Below are 13,833 nucleotides of genomic sequence, written 5' to 3' on the forward strand. Positions count from 1 at the left end.
ATCACAATCAGATCTGATCAGTGGACAAGCATGTGATGGGAATGACTGTAACAACACTCTTATGATTGTTTTCAGCCTGGAAGGGGGGTTGGGGGGGGAGGAAGTGTTGTCTGTATAAAAGGAACAGCACAGGTCGTGCGTGCCAAGGTTGACCGAAGCTCTGCACCCTACACGGCCTGTGAACATCCAGCATGCATTGGATACACTCCTCCTCAGGTACTGCATGGCACGCATTCGCCTCACTATAGCACAGCGTAGTTTCACGCAATATGTCTTTCTTTGCCGGTGTAGAAGAGTATAATTGCACACATTTTTTTTTCTGCTCCCAAAGTGATTTATTGGTACAACGTTTCGACCTCAAAGGTCTTCGTCAGGTACATCGACCAGAGCATGTGACTGGGTGGAGATATAGATAGACCAGGATATGGGCAGGTCCATAATAGGGCCATAGTCAAAAGAGAATAAATGTCAGCTGAACAATTGAAAAGTGACGTTGACATTCTAATTATAAATCATAATATTTCTTTGCCGATGTAACAGTAGTAGGTCCACCACAGATATTAGACTATGGCTCCCATTGGCCACTCCACACAACTAGCAGTACAATTAGCCTCCGGAGATAAAGATCCAAGGGTTCTACTAGCACTCATCGCCTCAGATGCTATGGTGTTCGAGGTCAGGTGAGCTTTCTCTACTGAGATCTTTCAAATACGTAAGAACTCTCCCTGCCACTCTCTCTCTCTTGTTCTCTCTCTCTCTGTCTCTCTCTCTCTCTCTCTCTCTCTCCCTCCCTCCCTCCCCCACCCCCCCTTCAGGACTTCTCCCTCTGGACCGTATGCTCATGGTGACCCTGGTGAGCACCTGCTGTCTCCTGTTCTCCGAGGCCACGTCAGGTCTGTTCCATCTCAATTTCTCCAAAGTCTCCAGGAAATATTTCATATTTCTGTGAAACCAAACAATGACTGTGGTGTACAAAACCCTGACAAAGGCGTTGTTTTGCCAAAAGTAATGTGTTGTTTCCTCCAGTTATAAGGTGGATACATGAATCAAGATTCAGTTTTTTGCTCCCTGAGCTGAAAGCCTTGAATGGAATCTTTTGACTTTTTTTTCTTCTACTGACCTTTAGACAGATTATACAGACTATAAATAATTTTTGCCAAATACTTCCATCGAGACCTTATTAGCACCAAGATAAATTGTGCGTGGGTTTAATAATCAAGCTGTCATCCCTTTTTTTTTTGTTTACCAGAAATTTGGACTATACTTAACTGAACTTTTTTCCTCAGATGTTACATCTCCTAAAATCCTGAGACCGAAGTCACGGAAGATTAAAGCTTCTCTGGGTAAAATGCCCCTGCTGCTCTGGCCTAAAACGGAACTTGCATTGCGAGCTTTATGAAATGCCATTCTCAGTTTTTGTTTTGCCTTGCAATCCACAGAAATGAAAATCTTCAATATCAGTCAAAAACCCTTCAAGGGGCCCTGGGAGATGTATGCTGTAATAGCAGGAAATGATTCTGTAAACACTTCACTGTTCCATTTAATGAAAAAAAAAGAAAAAAGAAACAATGGCACAAACAAACACTCATGATGATGTAAAACCTTGCACAAACTTTGTAAGGTTGCATACCCATGGATAGCTGGAGAAGTATATCAGAGAAAAAGTTAATTATTTTCTGACTACAGTTACACATGCTCTGTTTGTCTGCCTGTATGTCTCTCTCTGGTGAAAGTATCATAAATTACATCAGTGGTCTGTGGTTTAATATTCTTTAAACAGGATGTTACATTACAGTAACATGCATGCATACTGCACGTACACACACCTGCAGGTGAACCGCTGGTGATTCCCTGCAAGGCAGACCCGGGGTTTACCGATGACCTCACTCTCATCTACTGGCTGGTGAACAGGAGCTTCGTAGAGCACGCATATCCAGACGGCAGGATCAGGGCGGGCCCAGAGGAGTGAGTCTCAGGTTTTTAAGGTGTGAGGTCACAAACATGTGATTAGAATGTTCTTAACTGAACATTCTCATGATGATGTAATAATCACTTTACATCAGCATTAGAATGTTCTTTACTGAACATTCTAATGCTGATGTAACAGTCACTTCTAGTTCTATAACACTGGTTTAAAATTTTGAAGAATAAAAAATCTTAAACCTTTTTTTTCAAATTGTTAAGGATTGTTAAGAGATCATTATGCATAGCCTCTATAAAATTAGGAACATTGTATTTTAATATTTTATAAAAACAATTCACATGCAATTTACATTTTCCTTTCTATCCCTTGTATTAGAACAAAGACGAGAGGCAGCAGAACATTCATGCGAAGGGACCTGGTTTTCCAGCAGATCGCCAGGGAGGATTTTGAGGCCACCTACATGTGTGTGGTGAGCAACGCAGCTGGGATTGATATAAGGGAACTGCGGCTGAAAAGGTACGGTGAAAGAAGAAACCCCGACCCAAACTGAAACCTGCCTTCTGGCTCAGGGTTGACCTAATGGAGTACACTAAAGTACCGTCCAGAGAAGTTGCACATAAAAATGAGTAATGGCACTGTAAGAGACAGCCATGAGGCTTGCTGGTGCGGCAATGTTATGATGGTGAGTATTGTTGTAATAAATTAGTTGGTTATTATATTCATGTTTTTGTAAATAAAAACTTGAAACTAATTGACGTAGCATAAAATTAAAGTGACTGATTTCATTTTGTTTCTTTATGCATCATGATCATGATCATGATCAACATCATCATATTGCCATTAGATACCAAATACAATTCAAATTTTTGTTTTCCTTTTGAGATGCTGCTCTGATAGATGTACACTGTAAACAGTAAAATAGATGATGAATAGAAATAAATTTTAAAAAGTAAAAAAAAGAAATAATGTTATTACAGAGTGAACCAAACATATATCTACGGAAGGAAATGCAAACATGCTGGAGCGAAAATAAGAAAAAGATCGGTAAGACTATCTATTATTACAATACATTAGCAATCACCAAGATCAATAATTTATGCTTTATATAAATAATCAATATAGGCCTGCTCCATATATCTACAGAATACACTAGATGTCATGGTTTGTGGTTCACGTGTGTGTGCATATATAATATACAAATTACATCTGTCACTTCCCATCCTAAACAGTAGTTGCTTTATCTTTTTCAATTTAGGTTGGTGGAAGACACCAGCAAACCTTCTTGAAAATAGCTACACCTTCCTGGTCAGTATCATTTGTTGTTATATGTACCGTAAATAATATTTTTTTCCTGGAAGCAGTTATTGAGCAGCACTGGGATCATTTTCTCTTTGGAGTGATAATAGAGAGGGATATGAAATTTTAGAGGTTGTCCAATAAAAGGGAGACACGGTTAGTGTTGTCTCCCTTTAACTGCCGTCTCGACACAACGAGTAAGTAGAAAGATACGTCAACTAAACTGCATAGATGCCGGCATAGCCCATAAAAAAAGCGGGCACACTATTAAGACTACACCAGGTCCCGTGCTACTGGGTTATCCTCGCTGAATACAAATGGAGGCGCAGTTTATCTGTACGATGCGCTGGGCTGTGCGGTAGCCTGCTGGTGCTGTCCTTCCAGAGCAGTGAAGATTTCCTGGCTTCCCTCCCTCGTTTTATTTACTGTCTGTCGGCCGGTTTATTACTCCGCGAAAAATACCAGGGGAGAAACCTGCTCAGTGTCCCAAAAGAGAGCAGCTGTTTTCAAAGTTCAGATTTCCACTCACTCACAGGGAAAATGTAGACAACGGTAGACATTGGGGTTTTGGCAGGTGGAACATAGTTTTTTTCTTTCTTGTTTGCTTGCTTTGTTACAGAAGTAGTTTCCACATTATTATTTGTTTATTTTAGAAAAATTGCTTACTGAAATGAAACATCAGGAAAGTAATTTAATTGAGTGAAATGTAAGCTCCTGAACTGACTAGCGTGCAAAGACAGGGCAAGCTAGTGTGAGCTCTGTCAGTGCTCTCCTCTCGGTCGACCGATGCCGTTGCTGTCATATTAATCACTTGCCCGTGGCCTTGCTGCTACATTATTTTGGCGCAATTTTAAGAAGTAGGCCCTGTGTTTTACAGAGCGCGTGATATTAATTACGCTGATGGACTCAACCCGACTCTCCCGGAACGCCCAGAGGAAGCTCGAGCGAGCGCCACGCGCTACCTTTGCAATTCTAATGAGACGCCGTACATCAGCCCTGTGACGGGTGTACATTTCATTCGCTGTTTAAATCTGCTGATAATATACAATAATAGAGAAGACGTGTGCTGGCCGTGGCGGCTGCCCGGCGAATGTACATTCATTGTCCTTTTAAAATATACAATGTCTTTTGAAGTAGATGGGAAAAACACATGCTTGATTAAAAAAATATATACATATTGCCTCTTTGTGGTTAAATGAGCTTACTGTCTGGTATGACTGAAGCTTCTACATCCTGAAGAACAACTGCCACACATTACACTGTTGCTGGTGCACACCGTGGAACTTTTGGAATGCCGTTTTTGCAGTAAATCAAGGGGAGGGTAATATGTATTTCCATGATTTCCTCATCTATCATCTTAGCTTGTGTTTAAGTGCTCCAGTCCAAGGATTTCTCCGGTTATTATTCTTGAGCCTGATGGTAATGATTACAAATGATATCTACTCCTCTGTTTGGTATGGTATCTATTAATAGCCATAGAATTATTAGACTGCAATGGTCTGCTCAGGGGTTTTGTTAATAATTAATCTTGACAAATATATTTTTTCTGCCTCTCATTTCCTTGGTTGTGATTTGATTTATATATCAATGCAGATGAGGCTGGACGGGCAGGGCTGCCCCCGATGGGTGAAGCTTGGTTCATCTCAAAATTAAATTAAGGGGCCAGAGACACTTTATTGAGGGATTTTATCCAACAAGCCTCTGTACAGTATGAGATAGCTTTTATTACTGCAACAGCAAGTAGCGTCCTTACAACAGATAAATATATGAAGTCACACACACACGCACACAGTGTAGTTGGCCAACTTCTTTGAGATGAAGCCTACCCTACTGTTTCAAATGAAGGGTCATCTGTCCAGGTCTCTGGCTGACAGGGTGGTGTTTCTTGCAGATACCATCCCATCTGACTTGTTAATCTGATTATCATGACCTTATGACCGCTACTGACTAAGAGACTAGCGGGTAATTAACGGAAGGACTGAGATAAAAGGTAGAAGGATAAAGGAGGTGGGGCCTCCAGATGTACAAGGTTAACTTTTGTTATGTAGGTTCGCTATTAATTGCCTTCTGTGGTTCAAGAACTCCCAAGGACGGAACGGTCTTTGAGAAGGCTACAATTAACCTGCTACCTGTCTTTGAAAGTTTTGCTGTATGCGAACATAACATCAATGTACATCTAAAATATATTCCACAATCCATTTATGCACAATAAAATGGAAACAACTCAAATAAGATATGTATTTCAGCACGGATAATGGACTTTAATTCAATCAAGAGGGACAAAAAAATCGGCTGTCTCTGTACTTGTCTACGGCCCAAGGTCGCCTGGATGAAATTCGTTTTGGATTAATAGTTTTGTAAAAAAAAAAAAAAAAACACGAAAATAAACACAAGAATGGGAAAAACAATCCTTATGGAGGAAGTTTCACTGAAAATATGTATGAAACGGATCATAGCTGAAAGGGCATTTTGAAACGTGGTACCGCATAGGGAAATTGTGACAAACAATTTTATGGGAAACAATTAAGATGGTGGATGCCGAAAAACTCTGGGGGGATAATTTAATGGCGTCTGGCAAAACACGGCCGATCCGACCATACGCCCTACAGCCATGCGCGTTGCCGCGTTCTGTTGTGAAATAGCCTACTGCGAACGGAACGAACACAAGAAATGAATCCTCGAAACGTTTTATAATGCGGCCAGACCAGCACTAACCAAATAGTGTGGTACATGTGATATGGCAAGGTTAGGCTGTCTTTCAAAGGTGAGTAGCTACAGGCTTCAGTGTTGTTAAACAATCTCGGTTGTTTTGCAACAAATTCAAACATCTTTAAAATGCGATGGCCATATGCACATTTAGAAACTTGTGAAGGTTGAACGTGCACCCTCGTGTGAATGATTATCTCCAACCTTACCCACAAAGCAATCTTTAAATGAATTAATTAACATTTTTTTGTTGCATTTCCTCTTAGTGTCTGTATGGGGCTAATGTGCCGTCTCGCTCGCAACTCAGTGGAGAGTTCTCGTTTATTAATTACTTTGAAACAGTGGTGCATCTGAATCTGGCTAAAACCCGTTTCCTTTGCGTGACGGTGACCATTGGAAAGTTAGAAGAGCCGACGAAAACCCGCAAAAAACACCCCAAAACACGGACGGCATCCACAAGTAAGCGGGTAGTTGTAATTCACGTCACGTTTTCATGGTGATATTAAGTTAAGGGCAGCATAATTTAGCGCAGTAGGCAACTAACTCTCAACCCGCTGGTTGTGATTGTAGGCAATGTCCTCTTCTGCCGGTGTCCCGTTAAATATTAAAATAAATATAACAGGCCCATGACCGTACATTCAGCAATAGAGTTCTTTCTGTCCTTAGGCGCTGATTGGGCCAAGAACACATAGCTTTGAACTTCAACTGAAAATATGGCATCGTTAAAGTTCTGTTCCACGCGTAATTTGCTTGCTGAGGGTTTTTTAAACATCATCTCTGTTTTAATGTATGCTTTGATTGGCCCAGACAGTTTTTTGTGTGTATGATGAAGCTTATTTTAGATATTTTAGAGGGCTCTGATGAACCTGCTGGCTTGCAGTAGTTGATAAAGGGACAATCATGGATTTGTGGTTTAAAGAAAAAAAATATATAAATCACGTACCTGTAACTCCAGAGCAACCTATGACACGTGCAGCCTCTAGAACTGCTGAGGTCATTGAAAGAAGTGACACGTGTTCCTCAGCAGTACCATATGTGGAGAGAACACCTCACAACAACGGCCAACTGACAGGACAGGAAGTGATTTGCCCATGTTCAATTCCACCTTGAATGTTACAAAAAAAACAGAAACTATAAAATGGTCTGTGTAATTATTTTCATCACCTACCTTTTGGACAGCCCAAATCTGTTCGAGAATGTGTCTGTTATCCTCAAATGGGAAGTCTACGCCAACGTACTGTGTCCCTTCGATCAGTCAGCCTTTATATACTGCAACTGCTCATCTGTAAATTTGGTCCCGAATAATTAGGGTTTGGCAGTGTATGTAACGATGCAAATGTGTACTGCTTCTCTGGCTGAGCGGTGAGCTTGCACTGCTTTTGAATTGCAGGGGAAAGAAGTTCAGGCACAATATAAAATCTGGCATTTATGTTTATGACTGTGAATAATTTCTGTAAATGAAGTAAGTAAAAAATAATCTGCTCATCTACCTTTTTTTCCTTCAAAGCACAAACCTTTGATTGCCCCATACCAGCCAGTGTAAAGCCAGCAGACAGTTCTGCCTATATGTAAAATGTCCTTCATTGCACTAAAACTGTCTGAGCCAGCTGAAAACATGCATTAAACTGAAATATTTTCAGAGAACTCCAGGAAGTGAACCATGTCTTTTCGGTGAAGTTTTAGCTCCCAGATCTCAATATAGTGTATAGTGCTGCATAGCCAATGTTTCACAGCTGCTGCCATTTAAAATAGTCCCATTCTGAAATAGTCCTGAATAGTTTCAGCCAGGTGATGTGTGCGCTTGGGCTACTGGTCAGGGCGGGGCTCAGTGGTATCATCCCCACCACCGACACGCCCAGAATCCGTGGAGTCAGTCCACCGGCTGCAACCTCTCATTACGATGGAGGAACAAACGTCGGAGAGCGTCAGCCAATCAGGAGCCGCGGGGGGGAACGAGAGCTGTCGTTAGCCAGCCACGGCAGGCTCCCTGCTTGCCAGGCTGATCGTCCCGGGGCCAGGGGAAATGAGCGGAGGAGCCGCGCTTGCGAGATGAACACCCCATTTACCCGCGTCCCTCATTCCAGCCGCACATTGCCGGTGCTTTACAGTCTGTTTTCTGTGCATTAGCGACGCGCTTTTTCTTCTCCCCGGCTGGTTTTTCGAGGTTTTAAATGGACTTTTTGGACGGTGTCGTGATGGAGTGGGCCCGCGGTCGCTTGGAGGGAACACAGAGAGAGAGAGAGAGAGAGAGAGAGAGAGAGAGCGTGCGTGCATGCGTGCGCCTCTGCACCTGCCAGAACCACGTACCCCTGATGATGCATGGGGGCGGGACGTGCCTGGACGGGCTCAATTTTGTGGTTTGGAATTTGGATTAATTGGTCAATTCTAATTGGGTTGTGGAATTGATCTGGCAGTATTGACAGTGCCTTTGAAGTCTGTGGTTTGTTCTACTTTCCATGGTCTGAGCTGTCTTATTGCTCTCGAAGCTTTCCTTGACAAAGACATACTATAGCCTTCCCTAAGAATGGGGTCATGCTAAATATTGATGTGCACACACTAGTAAGTGACCTGCCCCTTCCTAGGTTACATAAAACATCTTGTTGTTTTCATAACTTCTCTATAGATGATCAGAATTACGTGGTACCGAAAGACGGGCCCCACATTTCCTTCCATCTCCTTAATGTAGCTCCTGTCTTACTCCCTCTCCACCGTACCTACACCCCAATATCAACTCAACATCTTAACCCATCGCATTGAGGATTGTACCCATTGATAAAATTGAACATTTGAGGAGTAGGTTTTTCCTGAATGTTTTTTTTTATTTTCAAAATTCCAAGTCGGTGTTCTAGAACTCCACTGCTTCCAGTTACCATTAGTGAATGTGACATCATCGTTATAATGTCCATTAAGAGCGTTCTAGTGACGTGTTTCGGATCTTTGCGCTTTAGAGGTTTAAAGGAGCTACGCTCGCTGTTTGTGCTCACCGTTACCAAAGTTTTCCTGAGTCACAGCAGCGATCGCGCCTCATGGCGGGCCATGGCAAACGTTAGCTACATGCGTGAATGAGGCATGCCGTTCGCTGCATGGCTGTGCTGAATTAAGCAGTGCTCTGCTTGAACGCTGTTCTGAGTGCAGTGGCGGGTCGTTTCAGGAATGGGCTCAGGAAAGAGCTCGGTCTGCAGGCGGAGGGGATGAGGGGAGTTAAGATGTGGACTCACAGGAGGGACACCGAGCCAGGCAGGACCTGGGAGTGAGGAATCAAATCAGTTTAATTAAGTCTGTTGAGATGACAGAGGCTTTTACTCCACCCGCATTGGATTACCAGGAATGCAACCTCCTATGACAATCTGCATTATCCAGGCAATCTCTCTCTATCCCCCTCTCTTTTCTCCTCTCTCTCGCTCTCTCTCTCTCTCTCTGGCTTTGCAGATGGGCTGTACTTGTGCTGGGGTGGGGTTGGGTGGGATGGGGGGGGGGCTGCTTTGCCAGTTGTGTGTGTGTAAGAGAGAGAGAGAGAGAGGCGCAGAGAGAGTGAGAGAGAGGGAGGCAGAGAGAGAAAGAGAGAGAGGGGGAGAGAGAGTGAAGGAGGCAGAGAGAGTGAGGGAGAGAGAGGCAGAGAGAGAGAGAGAGGGAGGGAGGCAGGCAGAGAGAGAAAGAGAGAGAGGGAGGGAGGCAGAGAGCGAGAGAGAGAGAGAGGGAGAGAGGGGCAGAGAGAGAGTGAGGGAGGCAGAGAGAGAGAGGGAGAGAGGGGCAGAGAGAGAGTGAGGGAGGCAGAGAGAGAGAGAGTGAGAGAGAGAGAGGGAGGGAGGCAGGGAACTCCGAGCACTGTTAGGCTGTCTGGCAGAGCGACTGCTTGTCTTTGGCTCTCGCCGCCTCTCGCCTCATAACTCGCTCTCTCTGGCTCGTGGGATATACGGCAGGGAAGCAGAACCTAGGCTGTGGTTGGAGGGGCCCCACAGACAAAGGTAAGCTGTGTTGGGGGGGGGGGGGTGTGTGTGGGGGGAGGGGGGTGAGGGTGTGTGTAGGAGGGGTGAGGGTGTGTGTGTGGGGGGGTGTGAGGGTGTGTGTGTGTGTGGGGGGGGGGGGTTATGTACAAGGCTGGCTGCATATAGCAGTCCTGGGGAAGTGTGAGTTTGTGACTCCAGTCTCAGAGCGCTGCTGGAATCCTGTTGTTCACGTTGCTGAAAAATGACCCTGCCTCATCGCTCCTCTGTCTCTCTCTGAGCTCAGGAGGGGGGGGGGGCGAGGGGGCTGTTGAGAGGGTTGAGAGGGCTGAGTATGTTTTTTTGGGGTAAGGGAGCACTAATTAGCTCCTTGCTACTTTTTGGTAAAGTAGCGCTAATTAACTCCTTGCTCCTCTCTCTCTCTGAGCTGGGGAGGGGGGAACATAGTTGAGAGGGCTGGGTATGCTTTTTGGGTAAGGGAGCACTAATTAACTCCTTCCTCCTTTTGGGTAAGGGATCACCTATTAACTCCTTGCTTCTCTGTCTCTGAGTTGCGGGGGTGGGGGAGGGTGGACGTAGCTGAGAGAGCTGAGTATGGTTTTTGGGTAAGGGAGCACTAACTACAGTGTCGCCTGCTGAGCTTCTGAGCTTCCGTACCTGCGCCACAGCACCAGCGATGCCGTGTCCCTTGGGACCGGAGGTTACCTGCGTTACTGTGCTACAGTTTCCGGTGAGAGGGACACCTTAAGCAGCGGCCTCACAGACCTCAGGTCAGCTGCTGGGGGAAGATAAATTTAACCGCGGCCAAGCAGCCTGGACTGGCACGACCGCGCGCGCGGCGTGGTGGACGTCCCGCAGGTGAAACATCTGCTTCCGCGAAATAGTTTTTTTTTTTTCTTTTTTTCTCCCCTCTTCGCGGTGCGGGAAACGTGGATGTTTTCCTTCAAATTGAGACACACAGATCACGAGAGAACGTGCTAAGGAAGGGGAATGCTCTGCGGAGTGCTCTTTATGGTACATGCGAAATAAATAAATAAAATAAAATAAATGAATAAATGCTCCCTTGACATCAGCAGGTGTTATTCTGCGATCGCTGGTTCGTGCCATCGCAGTGGGTGTGTGTTTGTGTGTGTGTGTGTGTGTGTGTGTGGTGTGGGGGGGGGGGGGGGGGGCAGAGGGGGGTGTTATGAGGCACCAGGGTCAGAGTTACGGGGAAGAGAAAGCTTGTCAGGTGCTGATAATGGAAGTGTTTTTATTGCTGTTATTTTAACCCGTCCCTGGTTCATTTCTATTGGTTCAGCTCTCCATCATCGTTGTCGGCGTGTTGCCGTGTAAAAAACAATCTCTCGATTGGCTGGACGTTGCTTATGCCGTGGTCCAGTCACCAAATTAATGGCTGCACACCATTAATGTAAAGGCACTAGAGCTCTTGAAGCAGGTACTTAAAAACATTAAATTCACGGCGCTGTATATAATTACACACTGAAGTAAAGCAACGATTAAGTGGTGACTCTGATGGATGCAGTGGGGGGGGTTGCTTTTGTCACTCACCAACCTTTAGGAAGAAAAAAAAAAGAGACAATAATCTGTTTTTGAGGACATTTGGTGCTAAAAGCTTTTTTTTTTTTTTTTTAAATTCAGATCCCCTAGTGTGAAAATAGCTCGCACTCAAATGGCCAGTTTGCAAAGGGAGCTGGTTTATTGTGAGAGAGAACACGCTAAATTGTTCACAGATAAACCCAGCCCTTGGACTTCAGTCTCAGTGCTGTTTCTTCCCATGTTGGCTCCTGATTGCTCCCGCGTAGTTGCTCTCTGACAGCACACGCGTGTGTGTGTGCGCTCAGTCCTGGACAGCGGTGTGGTTCTCGGCCAGAACCACTGGCCCCCCGGTGGTGACAGACGGTGTCTGTTCAGGACCCTGGACAGTTCCGTCCGCTCAGCTCTTTTTCCTCCGTCGGAGCGGAGTGCTCACACCGATTGTTCCCGTGTCGCTCTTGTCTTCTTCTTCTTCTTCTTCTCCTCCGTTGTTTTCGCGGTGTCGGCTGATCCGCGTGATGTCGTGATGTCGCGCCGGCAGATTGAACGGGAGACCGCTAATCTCTCACAGGTTGCGGTATCGGGACGGTCTGGGCGCGCGCGCGCTGATCTTCCTGGAAGCGGTTGATGAGGGGAGAAGAAGAACAACAGCTCTGAATAATGCAGCCGCCTGGCTGCCGTCACACACACGCGCACGCACGCACACACACACACACACGCACACACGCTCCACTCTCTCCAATCTGCTTCTTCTGGGCCGGCGTCCAGCAGCGGGGCCTGCCCTGGAAGGGGGGGGGAGGGGGGCGGGAGGCGGGCCCGGGGCGGGGCGAGGCCCGGGGTGAGGATGAGGGCGAGCTGCACGTCGGACACCCCGCTTCCACCTGCATTATTAATCACTTTTAATGGAAAATGTAATGAAAACAAATCTGGCGAATGTGGATTTATGCACAGCAGGCCGCTGCATTTGAACAGGGGGGCTGAGGCTGTCTAAGGCTGCACACTTTGCAGATTGGGTGGAGGGGTGGAGGAGTGGAGGGCGGTGCATGAAATGCATGGGTGGTGCCAAAACCCCTATGGGGTAAATGGTTTGAGAATGCGTGCATGTAGCTTTGCTGATAGGGATTGGGGGAGTATTAAGTGTAAGCTGCTGTATTTGGGGAGTGGTGCAGGTCGCTGGACAGTATGTAGGACACACAGGGGGAAGTGAAGATGAAGGCTATCAGGGGTGTCAGGGGTGGGGCTTGGTGGTAATTTCCTGAAAAGGCCTGTAGTTCGTTCGTATCGAGAGGCCTGTAGTGTATTTTCTGAAAATAATCCAGACACTACGCACAGGTTTAAGCAGTGACCTCAAGCTGTCGTGAAAGGTAGCGGTGCGTGGATTTTGGAAGGGGACCCTTCAGGTCGTGACCTTTGACCCTTCCATTCTGTCCCGAGACCGTATCAAAGTTTGGTTTCCCAGAATGCAACTTTCTTTTTCTTATCAGTTTTCACTCTCAGCTTTTTATTTCTTTCATCCTTTGTTTCTTTCCCCATCCCACTTTGTGTCTGCCACTCCCAGCCGCCCCCCGAACCCCCCCCCCCCGACCCAGCTCTTAGTTTTATTCTGGCCATATAATCACAGCTCCTTGTTACAGTCACAGCACACGGGCATTGTCCGAGGGCGTGACGCTCAGTCCTCCTGTAGCTCACGTCCAGCAGAGCGCGTCCAGGCGAGGCAGATCCCAGATTTAAACGCGGAAAGACGGGACCGGAATCGGAGAGCGAAAACGCCAACGTCACGGAGTTTCTCGTTCACAGCACAGGGGGGAAATTAATATTGAGGGAAATAACAGCGCCTGATTGGAAAACCAATTATATGGATATAGAGGGCACGTTGGAGCATTGATACTCAAACTATGAGAGGAATTGAAATGAAAGCCAGATTAAAAGAGTGTTTCAAAGCAATTCAGGGGGGAAAATATTAAGTCTTTTTTTGTGGGCAACTATGAAGTCTTTTTTTTTTTGTAGCTGAGATTTGACAGTTTTCAGGACAGAGTGCACTGAGGGCTGTATGGGGTGTAGACGGTTGTCATGTCGACAGCGCTGTGTCCGTGGTGCCACCTGTTGTAGCCGGATACATCAGACAGGCCTCCTCCCTGTTTCTCCGGTCCTTTGTCCACGCAGGACACCCCCCCCCCCGATGACCACACCATACGCAAATACACGGGCCCTTACTTCAGCGTCTCGCTTACGGGCGGCGGGCGGCGGGGAAACGAACGGGCCCCAGACGCAAGCCAAGGGCCGATCGATTTCTCTCCCCTCCTCCCGGAGCCCGCCGCGAGCCGGCGGCGTGACTGATGGCACTTAGCGGCCCGCGGCTCGCGCTGTACATCGGTTATGTGTCGGTCTACACCGCCAACTGCCCGCGTGTCCAAGTTTTTTTTTTTT

The 13,833-nt window shown here is 46.1% G+C and overlaps 1 protein-coding gene and 1 long non-coding RNA gene across 14 annotated transcripts in view; both read left to right on the plus strand.

Moving 5' to 3' along the window:
• The first annotated feature begins 100 nt into the window (after window positions 1-100).
• Window positions 101-4,767, plus strand: LOC135236882 (uncharacterized). The gene is made up of 8 exons (XR_010324694.1): window positions 101-216; window positions 816-893; window positions 1,287-1,343; window positions 1,833-1,965; window positions 2,300-2,440; window positions 2,902-2,968; window positions 3,180-3,229; window positions 4,098-4,767. It is a non-coding gene; the product is annotated as an uncharacterized LOC135236882 (long non-coding RNA).
• A 970-nt stretch (window positions 4,768-5,737) lies between these two features.
• Window positions 5,738-13,833, plus strand: part of robo2 (roundabout, axon guidance receptor, homolog 2 (Drosophila)) — a 464,504-nt gene continuing 456,408 nt past the window's right edge. For 4 of the 13 annotated variants that reach the window (XM_064302616.1, XM_064302621.1, XM_064302617.1 and 1 more), the window contains exon 1: window positions 5,738-5,984. In XM_064302616.1, the coding sequence (XP_064158686.1) occupies window positions 5,958-5,984 (27 nt within the window). In that variant the 5' untranslated portion in view covers window positions 5,738-5,957. Of the gene's footprint in view, window positions 5,985-9,723; window positions 9,892-13,833 lie in introns of those variants that run through there. The other 9 variants (XM_064302624.1, XM_064302627.1, XM_064302618.1 and 6 more) reach the window with 3 other exon arrangements.

Source organism: Anguilla rostrata, chromosome 12 (assembly GCF_018555375.3).
Source record: "Anguilla rostrata isolate EN2019 chromosome 12, ASM1855537v3, whole genome shotgun sequence".
NCBI classification, from domain to species: Eukaryota; Metazoa; Chordata; class Actinopteri; order Anguilliformes; family Anguillidae; genus Anguilla; species Anguilla rostrata.